Source organism: Lissotriton vulgaris, chromosome 2_1, assembly GCF_964263255.1.
Source record: "Lissotriton vulgaris chromosome 2_1, aLisVul1.2, whole genome shotgun sequence".
In the NCBI taxonomy this organism is placed as follows: domain Eukaryota; kingdom Metazoa; phylum Chordata; class Amphibia; order Caudata; family Salamandridae; genus Lissotriton; species Lissotriton vulgaris.
In genome coordinates this window covers 764,026,072-764,052,753 of record NC_141687.1, presented here as the reverse complement: position 1 = coordinate 764,052,753, position 26,682 = coordinate 764,026,072, and the positions used below count along the sequence as shown (strand labels likewise).

General features: G+C 45.3%; 1 protein-coding gene across 1 annotated transcript in view; it reads right to left on the bottom strand.

Moving 5' to 3' along the window:
• The window catches only part of PPIG (peptidylprolyl isomerase G), a 411,062-nt gene that overhangs the window by 237,990 nt on the left and 146,390 nt on the right, over positions 1-26,682 (bottom strand). The window contains exons 7-8 of the mRNA XM_086956077.1: positions 11,200-11,229; positions 10,961-11,100 (exon numbers count right to left, since the gene is read on the bottom strand). Of these exons, the coding sequence (XP_086812203.1) occupies positions 10,961-11,100; positions 11,200-11,229 (170 nt within the window). The remainder of the gene's footprint in view (positions 1-10,960; positions 11,101-11,199; positions 11,230-26,682) is intronic.

Below are 26,682 nucleotides of genomic sequence, written 5' to 3'. Positions count from 1 at the left end.
CCCAGCGATATTCTGGTTGAAAATATGGCAGAATCCAGCGGCAATTTTAACAAGAGAAATAATAATAGATTGCCTCAAGTGCGACAAAGGTGGCTGTATACCCTGGCTAGCCGCAGTAAAAAATAGATTAACAAGCGTGAACATGGAGCACATTTTTTCACGTCCGTTAGCAGCGGAAGGTATTAATATCAGATCAGTCAGGGGGGCATTTACGACTTGTATCGTAAAGAAAGACAAGATATTGAGCATCCTAGACCATAGATTGCTAGATAAATGCCCCTTTTGGAGACACCAAGTACCCAACATCATATGCCACAACAATATCTTAGGAAGAATATGGGGAGATGGAAAAGGAGTCTACTCTATCGCCTCAGGGATGAAGCATTAAATATTTACTCTGCTTTCCAATAGGCATTAATAACAATTTAGAGCAACTGAACTGCCCCTGTGGCACTGGTAGCAAACAAACTCTGTTACATTTTTTACTTTTTTGTAAATTTTCTGTAAGATATACTAAACGGTACCTCGCCCCATATTTTAAAGCTCGGGCTATTATGGACTTTGAATTTGCATATCTTGAAATACTAAAACTAGGAAGCGATCTGATTTTTCGAGTAAGCACATTCCTCCATGCTGCAGTACGTTCTCGTGCCTCAATGTATGAATTTTAATGTTGTATGCACCCATTACCTTGTTTAATCATTATTTTAACGTTGTTGTAGGTTGCCACAGTGTATAATAATTTCGGGATCCATTCGGAAGATATTGTTGCTTTATTGAATATCAATGTATTTTCATGTAAATTATTGCTGACTTTGCACAGATTTATCTAAAATCGTTTGCATTGCCAAGCCCGACTGCACATTATCGCACTTTACTTGAAACGTTTGGTTGATTTGCACAAATTGTTCCGATTTATATTTTGCACAATGCCATTTAAGCTGCTAGTCCTTAGGCCCATCCAACACTTTTTATCATGTTTTTATCTCTGTATCTTATATTTGTATTGGATGATAATGTATATTTATTGTATCTGTTTTGGTGGTGACGAATTGTACTTTTATGGATAGTCTTATCCGAATAAAGATTATTTGAGATTAATTATGATTAACATATGTGATACACTTTATTAGTTGCAGACATTCAGGGTCGTTGCGCTTATATTGCCTTTTAAACACCGTTTATTTCCATGTCCTCATTTCAGTACCAAAATGGAGCTGGTTTTGGGAATTTACCCGTTTTAAGATGTCGCCCAATGTTGAATAACACACACTAAGGATAAACTTCATAATTCTTTTGTTGTAATACATGTATTAGTCTTATGACTAATACATGTATTACATCTTTTTTACAATATATGTTTTTGAAGCTTTGTTTTGTTTGTGATTGCTCACCATAGCTTGTTACTTTTCATTTTCATTTACTTTGACTACCAACATGGCGTTCTCTTAGGAGTTTTCCCCATTTTAAGATGTCGCCCAAAAGTGGAATCACCACACAACGTTAGTATTAAGAATGTTGGAGCGATTCCCTTTTTTGTTTGGGGGTTATATATTATTTTGGCTGTGAAAAAGGGATGTCTTTGGCGTCACCTTTATCAAATATAACGCAAATTATGCCACTCTAACATGGCACGATTTGTCACATTACAGTCTGGTCATATGTGTGCGATAATGGGTTTTACTTCCCTAATAAGAATTAAACACAGGTGTTTTAAGGCCAGTGTCAGTATATATACAATGGCCTGGAAATTACGTTTGGTTCTTTCCTTTTGGAACCGGACGCCACAACCACACACTTGGGAGACATTTTTCCCGTAAGTAAGAATCCCTCTTCCCTTTTCCCATGTGACGCCAATAGCACACGTTATGTATGAAGAAATTTCAACTTATCCTAATTAATGTTCCATTTTTTGATAGTGATAGCTCTCATAATTGTTGATTTATCATTGTTTGCAATGAGTCATTATACTAATTCTGCAGCAACTTAATGGTTCGTAAATAAACATGCCGTATAGGTACAACTGGCCCGCTCTGGGTGGATGTGCCATGTTATATCTGTGCAAAAAGAACAATTGATGGACAGAATACAGAACAAGGTCATACATTCTCCCCAGTACAGAGAGATTTGGGCCTGAATCCATCGGTTTTTTTCTCACCATGCCATTCCAGTTTGCACCCAGCCATATGCAAATCAGTCTTGACCCTGTACCCAATGGGAACAGTCCAGCCCGAACTGCCAGGCCAGGTCCTCTCTGGACTGGAAACCCTAATCTTTTGACTGGGAGAATGTTTGCATTGTCAGCATTCCGTCCATCATTTGTTAACTGTAACATGTTATATCAGTGGGCACACATTTCTTGAATATTTTGTGCCCGTTTCAAAATGGCACCTGAACAGGATTTCGATAGTGCAAGTTATGTATGATGATGTTTCATCTCATCTTAACTAATGTTCCACTTTTTAGTAGCGATAGCTTTCAAAATCGATTCATAATTGATTTAGATTTGTTGTCATTAAACCCTGTTAGGGCTGGCCCCCTCTGTTATACCGCAGCGACTTCCTTACCTCTCCCTTGATTAAGTTGTCCTCATTTTATTGTACCCTACGTCCACAGTTCTGGCCTATAATACACCATGTCTGGAACACCTGGAGACTGTTCAATGATCAGACTTGCTGGCATTGCCATGCCTTCTGCACAGACATCGTCACAAGTCTTCTCTCAGTATCCGACTTGATAACTCATCTGATATTACACTGATCTGTATTTGATGTTGCATCACTTGGAAGTAACTCTACATGGTGTATATGCATTGTTCACGTTGCATGATTAAAACAAAAAAAAAATGCCAATAAAAAGAATTGAAAAAAAAAAAACTTAGATTTAGATTGGTTTATAATGAGTCATTATATTAAGTCTGCAGTACCTTAATGGTTTGTAAATAAACAAACCTCATATATACAACTAGCCCGCTCTCGGTGGATGTGCGATGCTATACCTGTGGGCATACGCTTCTTGACTATTGTGTGCCTGTTTCAAAAGGGCACCTGAAAACAGTTCTGAGAGTGTACGTTATGTATAATGATATTTTGTCTATCTTAGTTAATGTTCCACTTTTATTGTAGCGATAGCTCAAAAAATTGATTTATCTTTATTTCCAATAAGTGATTATGCTAATTCAGCGGGACCTTAATGGTTCGTAATCAAACATGCCTCATAGGTGCAACTAGCTCGTTCTAGGTGGATGTGCCATTTTATACTTGTGAAAAAAAAACATTTAACTAGGATAAGGTGACGGCTCTACTGCAGCAGTTAAGCTATGTAGGTGGATATAAAACTCAGCATTGAAATGTTCAGTGTTTTTGGCACCAAAATCAATGGTTCCAGCAGGAGATTAAAACAAAATATCAGACTTCAATGACACTTGATTACATCAGCTTTAACCCTTGGGACCCTGGAGGATTTCGAATTCTAGTAAACAGACTAAGTCACAAGGTAAAAGCTTGGACAGGCTTGACCTGCATGGTGTATCCAAACTTCACTCCATTGCAGTGTGCCTGAAATAGCACTCAAGTTTGGGTCAAACACAAACAGATTTTCCAATGGTGCCTTAAATTTTCTAGGTGTTTGTTGCCTTAAACTTTAAAAATCAGGCCTGCAGTCGCTCTTTTCAGATTTTTGCCTTTTGCTTAATAACCTTTTCTTAACTTTTTACATTTTGGGGAATTTTATTGTGCTGCTTTTAGAACGTAAAATAGTTGCCACTGCCGGAACTTTGCGCCCAGTATTCTGGGGAATTATTGGCTCCTCTTGACATAGCTACCAAAGTTTGAGCAGAGTTTCAGAGAATTGTGCTGAAACCTAGATGTTGTGTGTTTATTGAGATAAGGATTCCTTTCCCAAATCAATATACACTAAACATCACTGGTACAGACTTTAGGAGCCTCATTAACAATGTATTCTGGTTTAGGTTTAAAATACATCATTGTGCACTAAACTAAATCCTTCAATGTCCTTGCTACTCAGACATATCATGTCAGGACTGTTGTTTGCTGGTGGTTTGGTGCCTGCCATATGCCCTGTGGCCATTGTCCAACCAACAAGTCATCTTACACATACAATACAATTGCGGACTATAAAGGAGTGTCAGTAGAAGTCCAGCTCATCATCATCATCATCATCATCATCATCATCACAGGGCCAAGACTGATTTGCATATAGCTGTGTCTGAACTGGGGTGGCGAAGTGAGCTAAAGAACGAGGATGGATTCAACCCAGATCTATGACTGGGGGTGAGTGTCTGAAAATTTTCAGCGCTCCGTCCATCATCTCCTTGTATTTGCTTTGTTCGCCCTATGTTGGCAGGGTATGCCCAGGCGTGGGTCCCTTGCTCACTTTGCCACTGGATTCAAGCTATCCTGGCTGATGAGGGTTGGAAGACATGGCTTGGCAGTTCGGGCTGGACTGTTCCAATGAGGCACATGATCAAGACTGATTTACATATAGCTGTGTTTCAACTGGGGTGTGGTAGTGAGATAAAGAACAATGATGGAATCGACCAGGATCTGTGACTGGGGCAGAGTGTCTGAAAAGTTGCAGCACTCCATCCATCATCTCCTTGTCTTAGCTTTGTTCAACCAGGTTATATTTACCTACAGCTTTTGACAAAAATAAATGATTTGCTTTAGTTGGAAATCTGATGGACAGCCCCAGGAGCCCCTGATTAGCCGTTAAGCTGGTTTGCCTTATTTCCTGATGAACATACTCAACATGTCAAGCTTAGTGTCTGTCGTTTCTCCACAAAGTGTAACGCGGGCCCCAGAAGGTTCAGAGTTGTTGCCAGTATTATTTAATATTTACCTTAGACTCCAGCTTATTCATGCTGAAGGTCTTTGTTACACTTCAATGATCCCGACACACTAATTCCATGCACAAGCTGCAGTCAATTGCTTTGACAAGTTAAACGTAAGTCTGTTTAAGATTGCATTCTGGTTAAAGGTGAATGGTTGTAAATTGGACAAAGGGAAAACGTGTAATGCTTGTGAGCTCCTAGCACCTTCTTTCATCCTCTAAATGCTGGCCCTAGCCTCCTTTGTAGGAGCTTCATCTAAGTACTTGGATACACTCGCAAATGTAGAGAGCTTTTGAGATTCAGACATGAATTTCACTCCCATTATTAAGCACATGATCAAGAATTACTGGTTCAAGTTTCACCAACTGTTCACGGTTCTCCATTTTCATCTGCGTACCCTACAAGCGTCGATTGTTGGGCCTCTAACTTGTTATAAAGTGGACTACAAGAATGTCTTGTTTTGAGATCTCTCAGTCCCTATAGTGTTACAAACAGCACTAAATAGTGTGAATAGGTTGCATGCCATATAGTGGTTTTTATTAGGTCCCTTCACCACATTGTAAATTGTGTAAAAGTCAACCACGTAAGTGAATAGGCTCAGCACACCACTTTCTCTAGATGCCTCCTTAGATCAGATTTGCCTGAGCTGCCCATCGCTGATTTCCTGAATAACTTCCAGTCAACGGAGGCCATTTTTAAGTCTGGCTTTTGACACGTTTAGTCGTTCCTCTAAATTACTGTTTTCCCCAAAAACATATACAATTGCTTTTGGTCAGTGGTCTTCCTTCACATTTTGCTTCCACCCACTGTAGAATACAACATGGAGCAACATATCCACTCACTTAAGCCTTCAGCTCTGGTCTTTGAGTAATTACATTTGATTGTGCACATCTGCCAAAAAATAGTTTCAGTGCTAGGCCCGGTGTGCCGTTATGTCCTTTCTTTTACTTAAAAACGTTACACACGAAATAGGCACATAATCCTCTCCCCTACTTCCAGATGCTTTGTCTCAGTCACAAAGCCTGCTCTATGGTCCAGCATCTCCCCTGCAGAGCAGCTTTTGAATTTCACAAAGCAGCTCTCAGTACAAATGAGAATCTGCTGCAGAAATCAAAGACCAATTGAGCAGCAGGAGGGCAACAAGCCCCTCAATTACTACTAGCTTTTGCAGCTGAACAAAGACCTAGATTTATTTGCATTAACAGTATGTTTTCTTTAATCAAACATTGAAACTAACTATTCATATACATTGCTTCTAAACAGTAGTTTCTAAAGGAGAACAGAGTTTGAATTCCAATTGTGTGACAGGCGCACAGCCTCTTCTCTTATTTGCACATTGGCATTCTGACATGTATGTATGTATATGGTATTTCTATAGAGTGAACTTAGCCAAAATACAGCAGAGCGTAGCACATGAGCAAAGACAGCTTTAAAGCCAGCGACTTGCGAAATCAGAACTAAAGGATTAGGATCTTCTAATTCTTTTCCCCTTTTCTGGATCCAGAAGTAATATGGTCATGTTAATTTTTTCCTTTGGATTTTTATTTAGCGCAAACGTAACCAGAAGGTATAAGCACCAGTTTCATTACAGACGGACACATTCATTTTGTTAGGCATGGGGATATTACGTGATTTGCCCAGTATCACAGGATGTTGAGCGTCCCTTGCCGAGACTCTAACACGGTTCCCCAGCTTTGCTCTAGCAGTTAGGTTGCTTTAAGCTTTTTCTTTAATACAAACATTATTAATATGAGAACAGGGATGACAGAGGAACAAGCCAATGGTGAAATGTACACTGTGGGGGACCCCAGATATGGGAAGAAGCAAAGCATTGTCCAAATTGTGAAAGATATTTTGACTAACAGGATTACCTGACTATGAAGAGAGAGATCTGGGTCCATGTTCATCTCAATGTTCTTCTGTTTGCTGCTGGCATTCAGTGGAGTCAGTAACGCCAGGAGGCACTGGGAAGTTTATTTTTATGCGATTTTTATAGCGCGCAACTACCCGGGGGGAAGTGAGGTGGTCTGTGGATCAATTTCTGTAGATGAGGATTTAAATATCTATATACTAAGCATTAGCTTATTTCATGACATTTATTGATCCATTGGTAAGAGGCAGGAGCCTACAACAGGTACCTTACTATGCTGGTGGCAGTCATTGGAGGTTTTATCTCCAGGAAAGACGGAGAAGTAGGGTGGTACATGGAACAATTTCTGCAGGTGATGATTTCAAATTCTGTTTACCGAGAGTTAGGTGATGTCATGACATCCATCGGTCCACTCGTAGGAGTCAGAAGCCTACAACACAGGAGTTCAAGTCAGAAGGCTTTTTCCTGCCTGCGACTAATCAGAGTGTTGCCTTTATACATGTAGCAAGGGCAGCTGAAGAATTTCATGATCCTCTGGTGCGAGCTGAGAAAGTGTTGATTAGAAACTATCTGCAAATGGAGCCTATAACACCACCTGTTTCGGAGATGAAAAACTCAGACTGGAAAGGAAGAAGGGAAATTATTGGAGATGAGATTAAAACCAGTTCTGGAAAGTCCCTCTATACCTCCAATAATTTAGAGTGCTCTATAATGTCAAAGGCAAAGAGAGATACCCAGAAGTAAGATTGTTAAAACTGCGTTCTACTGAAAAGAGGATTTGAGGTCAAATCAGACCGCAATGGAAAGGGGCACAGTCTAGTGTAGAAGTCTGAGATGATTTAATATTCTTTGAAATTGTGAACCGCTGTGGGAAGGCTGCTCTTTTAATGAGTTTGCCTAAGAATGGGGGTGAAAGAGAATGATTCAAGTACATGAATCTATCAAAGATTCAATGTTGAAAGAATCAGAGTAACATGATCTGGCCTGGGTTATGCATTAGTAAGCTTGTGGTCATCCAGTTTTGAAAGGCGGAGAAGTAGTCTTATAGAAGAGAACGGAGTCTTTTTTTCTTACAGCACACAATTGTAAATTGAAAACTCGGATGGCGTACCCTTCCTGAAGCAAGATGAGCAAAGAGAAAAGGATATGAGGAGACAACAAGGAAGAAGAGGTAGGTGAAGCCAAAAAAAAGATAATACCTCCAACTCCTAAGACAGGAAAATAGGTCCTAGGCCAGAGGCTCGGGGGAATGCTCAATTATATAGTTGGAGGAGTATGAAGACACATTAGAATTGGTAAAGTACTTAAAAAAGAGCAAAGGTGTATGGTCAACTGTCAAAAGAAGATGTGAAACTGAGGAGGATGGAAGTAAGATGGAGGTAATGCACACAGTTGTTACGCTTTAATCATTAATGACTCACCCTGGTGTGTGGAGGTAATTCAGTGTAACTTGCAAATGCTCTAGAGCTGTTAGAAGGCTACTTGATACAATGCATCCAATATCATTTTGCAGATACTGGCAGGGACGGAGCAAAACTGTTGGACTCACTGGGCATTGCGGAACTTCTTTCAGGAGGGAAATCTGATCCCTTGGAGTAGACAGGCCTACTGGCAGGGCACTTTGTCATGCACAAGTGCTCGAGCGCCTAAGGGACGTGGCAGACACGGAGCCCACCCCTCACACAGGCACTTTTTACAGTTGACGGGGGAAGGCAGCTCATATCTTTGATTGTCCAGGCCATTCCAGGTAAAACCGCGGCTCCCGTGGCCACCCTGCATTTGCAGTAGGGCAGCCCCTAAGCCACAAAGGGTGCTTGTCTATCCACCAAGTTCTCCCAAAATGCTCAGTTCCAATACATACAGCATAACATCCTCCACTGGGCCTATCTCACGCCGGCCAAGATCCATAGAATATATCCAGCATGCGCCGCCATCATGCTTTCGAACCCCCCCCCGCTATCCTCTCCCCCTGATGCCAAACTCCTCAGGCTGACATCCTCCACATGTTCTGGGACTGCCTGCTGGCAAGAACCCTATGGATATACGATGTTTGAACAACATTGTTGCAAGTCAACAGGCCTACCGGACCTAAATAATCAGGGCAGTTGCAGCCTGGGCCTTTACAAACGAGGAAGGGCTACAGAAGTGGTCAATCGCTTTATCAACCTAGTGCTGAGATTGGCTAGGAGCACAATAGAGATGAAGTGGAAGGCAGCACGGTTCTGAGGGGCCTTATGGTGGAAAAAGTCTGTGATTAGAGGGGCAGGAGCAGAATCGGTGGAGCTGTTGCAGGAGGTCCGCGGTCTACGTAAGCACAACATTGTGGCAGCATATGCCGACCTGGTGCACAGTCTCCAGACTGAACCTGCTGCAGTCCCTAACTGCACATGTGGGCAATGGCCCACTTAGGAAGGCACCCAGCCAGGGTAGAAATCGGCAACCAGCACTATACTAACACACCCACAACGGCCATGGTAAATGTACCCTATCCACTCATCTAATATCCCTGACAAACTTCTGAGACACCCTACAGGAGTGACAACAGCTCATTATTTGATCCATCTATTGATGTTGTACAGCTTACCAGGCCATGCTACAGATACTTGCTGTATTATCGACATTATACACAGTATAGTATAACAATTGCACCTAAAATAATAATGTACTCCTTCTGTATTCTATTGCTAAAAAATCCAATAAACATGGTTTAAAATAAATTGTAGAAACAAGTGCTTTTGCTATTATCAGATCAATCTGGCAAATGACCTTAACAAGGTTGACCTCATAAAGATCCATGCCTCAGGCTTTTGTAGCACTCTACAAATAATAGAGGTTATCCTTTATGTGTAGAGAAGTCTTTTAATTTGAACATATATACAAGTTGGAGAACTATTCATTAAACACCTGTAACACAATATGGATTTATGGCAGTACAGAATGATTCCGCAGAGGAGTACTTCAGCCTGTTAACTGCTATCAATCAATCAGTCATTTGTTAGGGGGTCAGTTTCAGAACGATTAGAAACAGCAGAATTATTAAAACCAAATAGCCCCAGTCCTAATATGGGGTTTGACAAATACCCCGTGAACTTTCTTATGCTGCCAAAGGTAATCGTTCTCAATGTGTTCTTCCCAAATCATACTACCAATTGTTATAGGCTGTATGAACACTACAGGCCATCAAATATTTAACAAGATACAACTGCAGGTGGTTACACCAAAAGTATGTCAAAGTCATAGTTTTCCTAGTTTGAAGAATTTTTGGGTAGGGCCTAGGTACAAAGTTCCACAAAATCTAAAAATCTACTATAGGCGTACGGCTCCAGGAAAAAAGAGAAGTCCCTATTACAGAGCCAGATATCACTAAACACAAGACAGAATCAATTCCTTGTTTGGCTACTAGGGGCCGTAGTATGTATTGGCATGGTTTGCTTCCCATTATGGTAAATGCGCTGCCACCAGGGCAGCTGCGAACACGCGCTGCCCCCAGGGCAGCGCATTCCTGTGAAAACAAGGAGCAGCTGCTCCGTGTTTTCACAGTGCAGGCGGCACCCGCCTTCACTTTCAAAGGGGATAAGAAGTCCCCTTGCAGGCGCCTGCACGGGAATGTCTGGGGGGGGGGTCAATGGGACCCCGTTTACCCCCTGCAGAGGGCTACTGTCAGGAGGCCCCTGACAGTGCGCCACCTTTTAAACAGTTCACAGCTAGTGAGCCTTCTGAGGGCTGCATTGACTCTGCGACCGCGTCTGTAATATGGCGCGGGCGCAGAGTCGAAGGTATTTCCTCTTTCGCATAGGGCACGCCTCTACGCAAATGAGGAAACACCCTTTGTTGCTAGCGCTGGCACATTATGTGTGCCAGCGCTATCGGTATTATAGAAGGGGACACACAAGCGTCTGCGCCCCTTCTATAACACCAAAGTGCCTAGGGGGGACGTGCAAAGCGGGCGCAAACACCCATTGCGCCCCCGGAGCACTTATTGTAATAAGGCTCCAGATCTCGAACATGAGTCATGGGCTACCAGTTTATGGAGCATACTATCATTGTTAAATAATAACCACAACCTACATTAACAAATCGTCACTTTTACTTTGGATTAATGTAAAATATACATTTAACATTGATATGTCTTACTGTAGTCTCCAAATTAAACTTTTTAATCATGCAGGCAGGGTAGCGGCATTCAACAAAAAAACAATAATTGTTTACTTTGGGAAGAAACATTACATAAAGCACACCTTTGGGCTTCTGTATGAGTTCTCCACAATTAAGTATCCGTACTTCTGCCTGTGGCTTGCTGGAAGCGTCCGTTTTCTGGCTTTCAATTTCTCTCACAATCTCCTGTCCGGAAATGACTTGTCCAAAGACAACATGTAGACTGAGGGTGAAAAACAAAGAAAATGATGAACATGCACTCCATAAAGAGACGTAAATGCACACTTGAATACAGAAAGTAAAAATGGAATGCAATATTTACCCATCTAAATGAGGTGTTGGTTTGGTCGTTCTATTCGTACCATCAGAATAAAGGGTTAAAACAAAGAAGCAGAGAAAATACAGTTAACGCCTCTAAAAGGAAAGAAAAACACAAATCCAATGAAAGCACAGCCAAATGGTGTGTATCCAAATTTAAATATAATTTGTTTAACAATAAGAGATTGCACATTAATATCACTTTACTACAAAAGTCGAATGGATGTTACATGTTCCAATATTTATCAATAGCTCTCTACATTTAACAACCAGACAGTGAATTCTTGGCGACTACCTGATTCTCAAGCCATTTACTCGTGCAGCTAAAGGTATCTGTATCACAGTATTAGATGGCTGTTAAAGAAACCAATATTGCCCAAGAAAATCAAGTACAAATAATGCACCATTTTCTGATCCATAAGGAAGGTGAGCCTCTAGTACTCCATACATAGCCTTTTAAGCACCATCATCACCACTGGAATTGCCATCACCTAGCCTATTTGCTTGGAGAAAAGTTGTAAAAGAAGTGTAAGTATTTCTTTAAATCATGTAAACAAATTTCATATGAAGGTCACAGTTTTATTTTAAGGTTTTGCTAAGAAATGCAGTGTATTGGGTTCGTATAAGCAATCTAATTTATCAACATGAGAATGGTTTACCATCTCTTCCCCCAAAAGTCTTTTCCACTATCTACACTTCAGTATACGTACTACCAGAGGATTCTCATCTTTATTAATGGCCATCTGTCCACTGAGGATGTTCCTTTGCAAGTGGCACAGTGACGTAATCGTTCATAGTTGAAGCTCCCTCATTAAGTAACCTTTTCAGCATCTCCTCCACTACTGGTTCAGAATCCTTCTATAAGCAATTTTCAGTGGCATTGTGAAGTCAATTTTTTTACATCTCGCTGGGGTTGCCTGCTGTTGGGCGTCTGCAGTTTGGATGTATTGTAGTGTTAGAAAATATGTTTCTTGCTAGAAGACTGTGGGTTGCATTCACATGCATTGTTTAGGGTCCTGAGTAAACACTGAGGATTACCAAAGGTGCGGCATGGTTATTTTGGTGCACAAGATGCACAACCCTGAATCCTCAAACTCTGCACACCAACAACGATGACCTGCACATCGATAGCCATGCCCAGCTGAACAACAATCACCCTCTGTATCTGATTTTCCCACTGATTCAAATCCTCCATGCTCATTTTTGATTTAGAGAAGCATTTAGATATACTTTATTCATTTAGAGAGAGTGACCCCAGTAAAAACAGGGAAAATACAAACGTAACCTGTTTAGAAAGGAAGAGGAGCCCTGCAATTGATGGCAATGGGCCAGAGGGCACTATTCTGGCAAGTGAGAAGGAAAAGCTTTGACATGAGACTTACAGTGCATCATTTGAAAACTGGTCACTCAAACACAATGGAAAAGCAAGGAGTGTCCTGGAATACCAAAAGGGGCACAGTAAGGAACCTCCTCTAAAGAAAAAAGCCATTGGTTCCAAGACTACATTTACATATGAATCATACTCTCCCTTTGACCTCATCTTTATGAAAACATATGTATACAGCATTCTCTCTCTTATGGCTGCCTTCTCATTTGTTGATCTCAGTCTTAAGCCTCTCGGGCTAGGTCTCTGCAGTTAGGGTGGTGCCAAATTAATCTGCCTCTCTAATATCTGAAGCGGAGGCCTACCTATCTCTATCACAACAGCATCAATAAGGAAAACATTAATAATCTCATGTAAATGCCTCACCAACACCAAGCATAGGGCATTGCCTGCTTCATATATTTACTTAACTCGAGAAAGAAAAGAAAAAAAGACTCGTCTGATTTTCAATCACTGTTAACCTGTTCCATGTTATTAAAAAAGGATTATTGTAATTCTGAGCGGGCGGCGATACCTGATGAGATTATTTTCTCTCCGAGTGCCTTGTTTCTAAAAGAAATGTTCACAATCAAATATTTATTAGCATTTTCTTAAGGAAATAGCTCAGCAACTCTTGAAACAAAGACAAGGGGAAGGTTTTTAAGTGTTCTTCTTCCTATGAAACAAGCATTGGTAAATGCACTTGTTTTCGCCTATGTGATTAATAGTAAGTCATTTTTTGTTGTAGGTTTTAGCTTTTGTGAGCAGTTGTGCAATATGAGTTACTGAAACTGTGTAAACGTGTTATGACTCATTTAATGAGAAAGGCAATATATTGTGTAGTAGCTGGTGGTAATAAAAAAACGAGGATATTAGGTGATGGGCGGAGGATTTAACAAAAATGAAATGCAGCCCACAACGTTCACCCAATGAAAAAGTTAGAAACGTGTATTATGTACGGTAGTAATTTAGAGGGTGGAAGGGGGGCAAATAAAAATCATACAGCTCAAATGCACGCTTGAAATGAGAGCTGACACGAGGAGATTAATTTAAAGCATCAAACAAACCAAAAATTGGAGCCGAAAAACACAGATGCACACAATGGAATCAGTAGGGCCACTGGAATTATGCGATACTGCTGCTGCAGCATTTTCTGCATAACTATGGATCTGCCACATTTTCAATAATCTGCTGCACAATCTTCACATTTTAACAAAAAAACGGCTACTAGCTCAAACGGATCACAAATGACAAAAAAATGTGGCAACGTGTGCCCCCGTGAATGGAAAGGACCTTCACATAGGTTGACTGGTCATCTTTCAGTTGATCATTATTGTTTTGGTTCTTTAATATTAATGAGGTGAATTCTTTACCCAGACAGTGTTATAATTTGTAAAAATGACGAAATAATAAAGTAGTACTTTCACAAAATGTGTTGTGTTATGCCACATAATTTGCCTTTCTTTATCGCATAATTTAGCAAACCTTGATGCATAATATTGCCCTCACCTGCCACATATTTCAACTTACACTGGAAATAAGGTGATGTTCAATAATCAGCACTAGACCAATTTACCTTGTCTTTCAGAGCCACTTTTTGCGATACGCACTCAGCATATGTTTGCTGCTTAGGTAATAAAGAATGGCATGGCATGGTCTTCCACAACACCTAGACTTATCACTATCATGTGAAGTTTTGCACAGGGGCCTAAAAATGAGCAAACCAATATTTCATTATTTTGTCAGCATTCAGAGTCAAATAAATTTGCTCCACTTTCCAAATGTGCAGGATCATTGTGGATCTGTGATACAAAAAGATAGTAAGATTCTTGATTGCTTCAACAGCAAGCGGGGTTTAAAGTCACTGGTCTCCATTTATAACCAGAAACAGGTGTCAAGTCAATTTGTTCCATTCATGCGAAGCAAACATTGCCAAGCCATTGTGACTCCTTCTTAAGAAGCACACACAGTCCAAACCCAGTTCTCTCCATTCCTAACCAGAAACATAGTGCCAAGTCAGTTAGCACCATAGTGCCAAATCAGTTACTTCCATTCCTAAGAAGCATATATATGGCTAAGTCAGTTTGCTACATTTTTAAGCAGAAAACATAATGCAAAGTCAGTTTGTTCAATTGTTATGAAGCAAACATAGCGCCACGCCAGTTTGTTCCACTCCTAAGAAGCAACCATTGTGCAAAGTCAATTTGCTTCATTTCTAAACAGAAATCATAATAAAAAAGACAGTTTGCTTAACTCTTGAAAACATACATAGAGCAAAGTTGGTTTGCTTAATTCTTTAAACGCAAGCAGAGCAAACAATTTTAAGCTCCATTTTTAGCAGGAAACATAGCACAAAGTCCGTCTGCGCCAGTTTCAAGTAGCAATTATAGTGTAAAGTTAGTTTATCCCATTTTTGACCCAGTGAAAAAACCTAGACCAACAGCGAATCGCAATCCTCCTCTCCTTATTTCACAAGTAATAAAATTGGTTGGATAAAAAAATGTAGTTCAGTATGGTGCACAGCAAACTTTAGCAAATGTAATTTGTTTTAAAACTGATGTAAAGAGATCTCGTATGTGCTAAAATGACAAGAATGGCCGACTGGGCACATTGATACTCAGAGCTTAGAACATCCTGCATGTATCCTCCCACTTACCTGACCATGTGACTTATAATGGTAGGAACGATGCTCATAGTCTACAACCACACACAAACCTAAAAGTAGGGCACTCAAGAGGGAAATTGTGCAGCAGAATGACAAGGTGGTTCATCTACACACCCACGCTAGAGTGTGGCATATGTTTGGTATGTAGTTGGTGTTTCCAAGAGTACAGAGGTCATCAGTGCTAGTAATCTTGCATATGGTGGCCACTAATGTAACCGTGGCTGATGTGGTTCCCACCACTTTGCTAATATTATTAATACCTTAGGAGGATTCCCATTGAAGACAAGTAGCTCTTAATAGAAAAAATATTGGAGTCCCCTGCGATCAATCAGTGCTCAAAAGAATGTTACAATGTGTTAGGATTTCTTGATCAGCTGAGCGGTTTAGAGGGAATAGGACCAGCAGGAGTGCCAAGGTGAAGCTATTCTTGGGACACCCTAAGGAGTAGATTGACTTCTCCCAGAATAGCTGCTCACGATTAAATGGCATGCTCATGAAGGCTTATTTGGATATCTACAGAGCCGCCAATGGAGCGCATCCAATGATGATGTATCATCACTATACATGAGAATGTAGGGTGACAATTGTGGGCCTGGAATGAGTAAAAGTGCCCCGGCAGTCCGGACCTCACTTAAGCATTGTCTGGAAATGCAGAGATAACCAGTGACCATAACATGAGAAGGGTGGTCAGGCAAAGTGATCACTGTCATTTATCAGCTCCCGCAGAGCCTGGACACTGCGTTCTAGATACCCGTCACATTTGCAATGCGATGGGCTAAGCTTCCAGGGGCAACACATTTTTTGGACCATAAAGTCTAACTTGTTAGACTGATGGTCTGATTTCGGGTCACAAGGTACGGGACTGCATTGCTGAGCGATGTGTCTGTAGGACACCAGGCCCGAGAAGGGTTTCTTTCAAGTAGCAAGAGCTATTAAACATTCTTTAAGCTGACTTCCGCTGTATGAAATTTCTTCATGTGGAGGTCTTCAACTACAATTTTACACACATTTCCAGGAAGCTAGAAGAATATTGTTTGTTTCTTTAAGAAACACGGGAGGCGAAGGCTAAGAGCAGTCACGGGCCTTATGCTAGGTAGCTGAAGATTCTTTTGCCTTCAGTTCATCAAAATTTGCACAAAGATAAGAGTGGATCTTCTGCACTCGGTCCGTTCGGCCATATATATACAACTAATCTGCCTGTTCATTCTCTTTAACAATTTTGGACAAACAGATGCTGAAAAGGCATTCCATAGGGTCTCCTGGGATTTCCTCTGGGGAGCACGGAGATGGTTTGGGTTGGGAGAGGGCTTTATTAACTCGGTTCAAGTGCTGTATAGGGCCCCTATAGGAATCTAAAAAATAATGGAAACTATACTTTGTCTTTTAATATACCGAGGGGGACTCGGCAGGGATGCCCATCCTCCCAGTTGCTATTTGCAATTTTATGGATCCTCTATGGACCCTTTTACGGTTACTGGAGGCTAACAATCAAATTTGCCCAGTCGTGAGGCAGGGACACGAAACCTAATTCCTTGCCTATGCTGATGACGTGGCTATCACCACCACCACCACCCCACATATGGCGTTGGAATCGGTCGAGACAACTGCTGAGGAGTATGGCATATTTTCAGGGTATGCACTTAATAGCTCTAAGACTCAAGTAATAAAGAACCGATGGGCGAGATGTGAGGATGTCCGTGTGGTTGACTCGGCAGAATATCTTGAAATTCGTATCACCGCTGACCTAGAAAAATTGGTTGATAAAAATATTGAGCCGGTGATTAGGAAAGGAAAGGGGGATTTTGATAGATTGAACAACCTTCATTTGTCTCTTGTTGGTAGATGTAATACTTTTAAAATGTTGTTCTTACCTAAGATTTTATACCTCTTTAGGGCAATCCCATTGGAGTTTCAAACATCTTGGTTTGTTATTTTGGAGGGTTTGGTCAATTGATTTAATTGGGCACAGGTGATAACTAGGCGGGCACTTAGATTCATGTCATTATCACGTGGGAAAGGGGGATTTTCAGTTCCTGATTTTCTAAGTTATTATTGTTCAGCTGCCCTACAATATATGGGGATACTGGTTGGATCATCCCGAAGGGATATGGTTGTGGAAGACCAAATTGATCTTCTGGATGTCTACAAATTATTGTTGGGCGAAAACGCAGGGAACTGCTTTTTAAGTTTACTGAGCCAAGCTATTATAAAAGGACAAAATTCAAGACCTTGATCGCTGCTTTTAAGATCTGGGGGGAGGGGGGGCTAGAAAGGAGGATTGGATGAGGTAGATTTAATTTTTAAACAGTTCTTTATATAAATCCCACACTTCCAGAAATTTTCTCAGATGCTATTATGGCAGAGTGGGCTGGGGATTTGATTAATAATGCAGGTTTTCGCCAATTTAGTGACCCACAGATGGAGTTCGGGTTAAATATTTACAAGTGCGTAGCTTTTTTAGTAAGAATATTTGGTGGGGTGAGTGGGTTTTGTAGGTGTAATTGTTGATACTGCTAGAGGGCGTACTAAGGGGGCTATAAAGGTGATATACAGTGAATTAATAAGCCCGAAATTGGATGACCTGCCTAAACAGGAGGATAAATGGGCAGAGAGGGTGGGTGCTGCACCTAATGCAGTTTTGAAATCTCTGGAGTTAGCTCAATCGGTTTTATGTTCTGCCAGCCTCCAGGCCCAACACTTTAGAACGTTTTTTACTTATATTATACCCCAGCAAGAATAGCGCAGTGGGGTGGAGTAACTGGGACCACATGCCCTAGATGTGGTGGGCTGGATGCCGATCTGGTTCACATGTTTGCTTCCTGTCCTCGCTTACAAGGACTCTAGGAGTATATCACTGAATATCTTGATCACTCTCTTGGGAGACGTTTATACTAACTCCAGAATTAATTCTGTTAGGAATAAGCAGCATGAGTCAAATAGGGACTGGTTATCGCACAAGTTACTTACCTTCGGTAACAATATATCTGTAAGAAACAGTAGTTAGTATTAGATTCCTTACCTTAGAATATCCCCAGGCGTCAGACTAGATCCGGAAACTTTTGCGTAGCAGTACCCTTGCGCGTCAGTAGGCGTCGTCTGCGGCTCCGCATCTGTCGTTGGCGCCGGGATGATGTCGAAGGAGTACTAAGACGCCGCCCTCGCGCGCTGACGTCTGTTTTTATGCACAGCTTTACCGTGCCAGAAACGCAGAGCCATGATAAAAACCAACACTGGTGCCATGAAACTAGGGCCCTGAAAGGGGATGACCTTAATCATAGATATTGGTTCGCAGAACGGGGAGGATGGGTGGGGCGGTAAGGAATCTAATACTAACTACTGTTTCTTACAGATATATCGTTACCGAAGGTAAGTAACTTGTGCATCTGAAAGAAACAGGTTAGTATTAGATTCCTTACCTTAGAATAGATACCCCAGCAATACCAACCCTGGTGGTAGGTCTGCGAACAAATAATCACGCCAGAAAGTCCTGGAGGGCGGAACGGCCATAGAAGCCATCCCTCCGGACTTGGCTGTCCAGGCAGTAGTGTTTTGCGAACGTGTGCAGCGAGGCCCACGTAGCTGCCTGACAGATGTCCTGCAAGGGGACTTCCCGGCCTAGGGCAGTAGTAGCCGCCGTGGCCCGAGTAGAATGGGCCCTCAGCCCAACAGGAGGCTCCTTCTTAGCCAAAGAGTAGCATGCCTTGATGCACAACACGACCCACCGAGAGATGGTCTGTTTGTGCACCGCCTGTTCCTTCTTAGCGCCCACGTAACCAACAAAGAGTTGGTCATCCACCTGGAACTGGTGTGTGCGATCCAGATAGTATGAGAGCGCACGTTTTGGGTCCAGACGGTGGAGCCGCTCTTCCTCTTTAGAGGGATGCCGAGGCGGAAAGAAGGTGGGCAAGGTGATGGACTGCCCGATGTGGAAGGCTGTGACAACCTTGTCCGGATGGACAGAAAGGAAAGGAGGCTTGGAGGAAAGAGCCTGGAGCTCACTCACTCTCCTGGCAGAGGTGATGGCAAACAGGAAAGCAGTCTTAAGGGTAAGAAGACGGAGAGGACAGTTATGAAGCGGCTCAAAAGGAGCACACATCAGGTAAGTCAGAACCAGGTTCAAGTCCCACTGGGGCATCACGAAAGGAACAGGGGGTAACATATAAGTGATGCCCTTCAAGAACCTATTTACAATCGGGACTTGAACAAAGAAGGGTGATCAGGTACCCTCAAGAAGGTGGAAAGGGCAGAAAGGTAGCCCTTGGTGGTGCCCAGGGCAGAGCCCTGCTGGGCAAGAGAAAGAAGGAAGAGGAGAAACTCAGAAAGGGGGGCAGAGAGTGGATCCACAGCCTTTGCTGTGCTCCATGCCACAAATCTATTCCACCTGCAGGCGTATACCGACTTTGTGGACGGACGCGTGCCTGCCAGAATCACATTACAAACTTCAGGAGGCAAGTCAAATGGCCTCAACTGTCGCCGCTCAATCTCCAAGCATGGAGGTGGAGACTGGACAGGTTTGGGTGGAGGACCATCCCCTGCTGCTGCGACAGAAGGTCCTCCTGAAGAGGCAGACGAATCGGGGGATCGACAGACATGCTGAGTAGCTCGGGATACCAGTACCTTCGTGCCCAGTCCAGAGCCATAGGGATAACTTGGGCTCGGTCGCGCCTGATCGTCTTCAGCACTCTAGGCAGAAGTGGTATAGGCGGAAAGGCGTACAACAGACCGCAGCTCCACTCGCGGCGAAAAGTGTCTCCGAGCGAGTGCCGCCTTGGAAATTCCAACGCGCAGAACTGATGACATTGCGCGTTCTCCTCTGTGGCAAATAGATCTAACCTAGGCTCTCCCCACTGCTGAAAGAGGCCTTGCTCCATGTCCGAGTTCAGACGCCATTCGTGATCCATCATGCACCGATGGCTGACATTGCGCGTTCTCCTCTGTGGCAAATAGATCTAACCTAGGCTCTCCCCACTGCTGAAAGAGGCCTTGCTCCATGTCCGAGTTCAGACGCCATTCGTGATCCATCATGCACCGACGGCGGAGTTCGTCCGCCCTGGCGTTCAGGGAACCTGCCAGATGTTGAACCACCAGGGTCACGCCCTGATGTTCCAGCCACTGCCAGAGGCGCACAGCCTCCTGGCATAGGGTCCACGACCCCACCCCGTCCCGTTTGTTGCAGTACTACATGGCGGTGGTGTTGTCCGTGAACACCTGCACTACACTCCCCCGGACAGAGGGGAGGAATGCCTTCAGTGCAAGCCAGATCGCCCGCAGCTCCAGAAGCTTAATGTGGAGCCGGGACTCCGCCGGAGACCAGAGGCCTCTGATCTCCGCCTCTCCCATGTGGCCTTCCCAACCCTGGAGGGACGCGTTCGTCACAACGACGTGCTCCGGTTGGGGTTCGGAGAGGGATCTGCCGCTGACCCAATCGTGGTACGTGAGCCACCACTGCAACTGTCTTGCAGTGCCCTCCGCGATCAAGACATGGTCGGACAAGTTGCCCTGATGCTGGGCCCACTGAAACTTCAGGTCCCACTGCAGAGCCCGCATCCGCCACCTGGTGTGATGCACTAGAAGGATGCAGGAGGCCATCAGCCCCAGAAGCCACAACGTCAACCTAACCGAGACTCGGGATAACGGCTGAAAGATGGGAATCAGAGCCTGAATATCCCGAACCCACTGTTCGGGAGGATAAACCCGAAACTGCGCCGAGTCTAGAACTGCTCCGATGAAGAGGAGCTTCTAGGAGGGACACAGGTGCGACTTCGGCATGTTGATGGAGAACCCGTGCAGGAGGATGGCTGTAGTCTGGAGGTGGCTGACGACTGTCTGGGGCGAGCCTGCCTTCAACAACCAGTCATCGAGGTAGGGGAAGACTGAAACCTCTAAACTGTGCAGATGAGCTGCGACCACCGCCATCACTTTCGTGAACACTCGTGGGGCGCTGGTAAGGCCGAAGGAGAGCACGGTAAACTGAAAGTGCTCGTGGCCTACCGTGAACCGCAGTTAACGCCGGTGGGCAGGCAGGACGGGGATATGAAAATAAGCGTCCTGAAAGTCCAACGCTATCATCCAGTCTCCTGGGTCCAGGGCAGCTAAGACCTGAGCCAGTGTCAGCATCTTGAACTTCTCCTTCCGGAGGAAGCCGTTGATGTTCCGCAGGTCCAAGATAGGGCATAGGCCCCCTTTGCCCTTCTTGGGTACCAGAAAGTAGTGGGAGTAACAACCACACCCTACGTCTGGCCCAGGAACGCGCTCGATAGCCCCCTTGGCCAAGAGGGCCGTAACTTTCTCCTGCAGAAGTTGCAAGTGATCCCCCGACACGCGGTGGTACTGCGGTAGCATGGCTGAAGGGGTCGCCTCGAAGGGAAGGGAGTAGCCCCTTCGGACGATTTGCAGCATCCACCTGTCTGATGTGACAGTGCGCCAGTGGAGGTGGTGATGGCGAACCCTGCCCCCCACTGGCTTCACATGGGCCTGAAAGCACGGACTAAGAGGGTTTTGAGGCAGATGCTGCAGGGGCAGGTGTGGAGTGGCCTCGCCGTTGTCCCCGACCGCCGCCACTGCGTTTTCCATTTCCGCCACCGTGCTGGATGGAGGTCTGCGGCCCGTGGCTGGCAGGATGTGTGGGGGCTTCCTTTCCTTGGCCACGAAAAGAGCGAAAGGCAGCCATTTGCTGGCGCGGGGCCGAGAGGCCCAAGGACTCGGCCGTAGCCCTGGAGTCCTTAAAGTGCTCAAGCGCATAGTCTGCCTTGTCGCCAAAGAGGCGACGGCCATCAAACGGCATGTCCATAAGGGTATTTTGGACATCAGCCAGAAAGTTGGCGGATCTCAACCAGGCGTGGCGACGAATCGCCACCGTCATTGCCATTGCTTTGCCCAGTAAGTCCGTGGTATCCAGCCCACACCGGATGGAATACCGTGCTGCATCTCGACCCTCCGCAAGGGCTTGGGTGAGTTTAGTCCGGACCCCCTCCGGACATTGTTGCAGCACGTCCTCGACCGTGTCCCACAGAGAGTGGGTGTAACGGCCCAAGAGGCACGCTGTGTTGACTGACCGCAACCCTAAACTCAGGGAGGAGAATACCCTTTTCCCGTATTGCTCATACCTCTTGGATTCCCGATCGGGGGAGCCATGGGGAATGTGGTCTGGGAGTTAGAGGCCTGGATGACCGGGCTCTTGGGGGAGGGGTGGGTGGACAGGAAGCAAGGGTCGCCCGGAGCCGGGCGGTGGCGTCTGGCCACGTTCCTATCTACAGGCGGACCTGTAGCGGGCGTGGACCAAGTGCCCAGAAGAACGTCTGATAAGGCCTCATTAAACGGCAGCAGAGGCTCAGCCGAGCTTGCCTGCGGTTTAAGGACCTCAGTGAGGAGGTTAGTCCTCACGGCAGCGACGGGGAGCTCAAGGCCCAAGGCCTTGGCAGCCCGCGTCAGCACCATGCTATAGGCAGCCCCCTCCTCCGTAGCCATGTAAATGTAAATGTACAGGAATTTATATAGTGCAATTCACAGAGCGGTTTCTAAGCGCTTGCTTAGGGAACCCGTCCTGGTATCCGCAAGGTGAAAGCCAGGCATCCCGCCGCGAGGGGCCGTTGTGGAGATTAAGCAAGCTATTGCCCAGAGTCGCAGAGTGTGAACCCGTGAATCGAGTAGGCACCGGAGCGAGAATTGTCGAGTCCATGGACATTTTTAGGACTCAAGAGCCCGCCGAGCCGGGAATTGAACCCTGGTCCCGGGCTGACCTCTGCTTCCAGGTCTGCCTCCTCTAATCAGTGAGCCACACTTGGCCATGGTAGGAGGGGAGACAAAACCAGTGTCGGGTGAAGTGTCCAGACCACTGGCCTCCCCAAGCTCACCTGTCCAGTCTATTTATTTATTTTATTTATTTATTTATTTATTTCGATTTATATAGCGCTATATAACCCCGGGGTCTCTAAGCGCTTGTCCAGTAAACACCACAGGAACCAAAAGAAACACTATAGGCGATTTATAGCCCTCCCCAAGCTTTTTGGAACAGAACCGTCTTCAGCCTCTTCCGAAAGGTCAGCAAATTGGGTTCTTTGCGCAAGTCCACCGGTAGACTGTTCCAGACCCCTGGAAGGGTATTGGAGATGGCACGACCGCCCACTGTCGCCAATCTGAACCGGGGTTGCGTGAGCATAGTTGCTTCGGCAGATCTTAACACCCTGGACGGTGTGTATGGGGTCAGGCGGGTCTTGATGTAGCTTGGTGCCTTACCGTAAAGGGATTTATGTGCAATGCATAACCCTTTAAAAAGCACCCTCTGCCTTACTGGGAGCCAATGTAGCTCACGCATGAGTGGGGACACATGCGTGCTCCTGGGTTTCTTATGAATGAGCCTAGCGGCATCATTCATCACCATCTGCAGTTTGTCCAGAAGTTTTTGAGGTAAGCCCAGATAGAGCGAGTTACCATAATCCAGTCTTGCCAGGATCATAGCAGACACCGCCCTTCGCAGGGTAGAATGGGACAGTAATGGCGCGATCTTCCTGAGTTGACGCAACATGCCAACACAAGTTCCTACCACCGTGGTGACCTGTTTCCGCATGGAGAGCTTGTCATCCACATAAATGCCAAGGCTTTTTACAGCCACTGCCGGCTCCGGGGGCGGTCCAAGTTCCCTCGGCCAGAATCCATCATGCCATGGGTTGCCGGCGATGGTAACAGGTAGAACTTCCGTTTTCTCCGGATTGATTTTTAAAGAATTCAGTGACATCCAGTTAGCTGTCTGCTTCAAGATGGCTTGCAGATTAGCTGGTGCCCCATCATCCATTTGGATAATGATTTGGGTGTCATCGGCGTAGTTATATACCTGACAATCCATCTGATTCAGGAGTCCAATCAGTGGTTGAAGGTATATATTAAATAACAGGGGCGACAAAGCCGACCCCTGTGGCACTCCACAAGAGATTGATGATGCCGTGGAGAGTAATTCTCCCAACTGGACTCTTTGTATTCTCCCTTGTAAAAAAGAGGCAAACCAGGCATGGGCTGTGCCCCGGATGCCGAAGTCTCTCATCCGCGTCAACAGTTGTTTGTGACTGACGGTGTCTAACGCCGCGGAGAGGTCTAACAGCACCAGGGCGCCGGGTATCCTCTTATCTGCCCTAGTACGGAGCTCGTCTATGATGGACAGCATGACCAGTTCCGTGCTGTGGTTTGCACGGAACCCTGATTGGTTTGGTTCCAGCAGGCCATTCCCTTCTAGATGATCCGAGAGGGCGGCCAAAACGTGCTGTTCCAACACCTTGGCCAGGAAAGGGATCTGGGAGATAGGCCTAAAATTTTTTAGGCATTTCACATCTGCCCCAGGCTTTTTCAGCAAAGGGATCAACCTTGCTTCCTTAAAGGCATTAGGTACCTTTCCTAATGCTAGAGAGGAGTTCAAGAGATTCGATACCTCCTCTTCTATTCCTGGCATGGCCAGTTTGAAAACGTCAGGGGGGCAAGGGTCTGCCTGGGAACCCGACTTCACTCTCCCGATAAGCCTGGGCAGGTCCTCCTTCATAATGGGGGGGAAGAAGTTCCAGAGGTCTAGCCACCGGCTTTTTGGCCAACGTGGCCAGTGGAGGGCAAGCGTGTATGGGGGTACAGGCAATTTCCGAATTAAGATCCGCAATTTTGCTGGTGAAAAAATTCTGAAATCTCTGGCAGTCCTCTAGAGTGAACTCTGGCCTCTGTTCTTTCACTTTTTTAAGTTCATTTAGGACTCGGAAAACTTCTTTTTGAGGGTTTGTCGCTGTAATGATCCTTTCTTCATAGAATTCTGCCTTCCTAGCTATAATTGCCTGCTTATAATTCGCTAGTTCAAGCAGATAGACGCTTCTCGCCTTTGTATCATAGGCTTTACGCCAGGCTCTCTCCGTCTTACGCACGACCCTCTTTTTTTCCCTTAGGGCGTCGTTATACCAAGGGGATCTCCGTCCTCTGTTCGCTAGATTGACCCTGCGTGCTGGCGCCACATGGTCGACCGCGCTACGAAGCCTCTCCTCTAGGTTATCACAGAGGGCATCAGGATTATCAACTAACCGTGTCTGAGGATAATTTGCTGACAGATGTGCCACCATCTTATCGCCATTGATGTTTTTCCATTTCCTCACCAGCCTCTGGCCTACTGCTGGTTTCGATTTGAACAGGTTCATCAAGAGGGCACCTTTCAGTAGGTAATGGTCCGACCAGACACACGGTTGTGAGGTTGTCGATCCCTGTACCGGTATTGACGACCAAACTAGGTCGAGCATGTGACCTTTCACATGTGTCGGTCCCCTTACCTGCTGGGTTAAACCTAGCGAGGACAGTACCTCGTCAATATGTCCAGCCTGCCCTTCTCTTGGGGTGAGCTCCCAGTGATAATTAAAGTTTCCCAAGATGACTAAATTATCGAACCTCGAGCGCATGTCCTGTACCAGTTTCAGAAATAAATCCGGAAAAACCGGCGAGGCCCAAGGAGGACGGTAGACTACCAGGATAGTCAGACAATCTGTCCCCAGCCTAAGTTTAACACCTAGAACCTCCGCCCCGCCTATATCCTCGGCCAGAATTGTTTCTCCGCACAAGCGGTCACTGAAAAAGAGAGCCACCCCTCCCCCTCTTTTCTCTCCCGCTCTGTTGCGATGAAGGACCGAGAAATTTGCCGGTAGGGCCGCCACCAGGTCCGGTAGCGAGGAATCCTCCAGCCAAGTCTCCGTGATCCCCAACACGTCAAATTCCCCATCTTCCAGCAGCGTAAAAACCTCACCACAATGTTTCTGGAGAGAACGTGTATTTAGCAGACCGAAATGCACCATCCCCGTTTTGAGAGCGAAAGCCCTATCGCGATTTGTATCATGAGACTTCCATAGTCCTAGCTGTCGAAGCATGCATCGCAGGCTCATTTTCATAAGCTCACCTCTATCATAAATGATACGCGGACCAGGGGTTCTGGCCCCGGGTCCCGTCTGGTCCTGGATGGGCATAGATGGGTTTGCCTCTGGCGAGCCTCCGGCGTGCCCAAGGCGCGCCCGCTGCGCGCATACGCTGCGCGTAAGCATAGTGGCAGGTTTAAATGGGCTCCTGTGTGCCTGACACGTCACCCAACAACTAGCCTGCTACCTAAGATGTCTGCCGAAAAACGGCACTACCTCGTCCAAGATGTCCCCCACGCGAGGAAGAAGCAGCTAAAGGCCCGCTAAAGCAGCGGTGAGTGCTTTCAATATTTTAGGTGCTTGTAATGTCCTAAAGAAGTCCTGAGAAGACTGGCACTCACGTGCCAGAGGGTCCTCGGACCCCTCCCAATCCTCCTCGCCACCCATCTCCTGATACTCAGGCTCAAAGGATGGGGCCGGGTCATAGAAATAGAAATCTCCCATCGGCGTTGAGAGCGGCGCCGACCCGACGCCGGACGCGAATCGAGGGTAGGACCAGGGACTTCGTCATCCTGGGACGGCGCCGGAGGAGACACC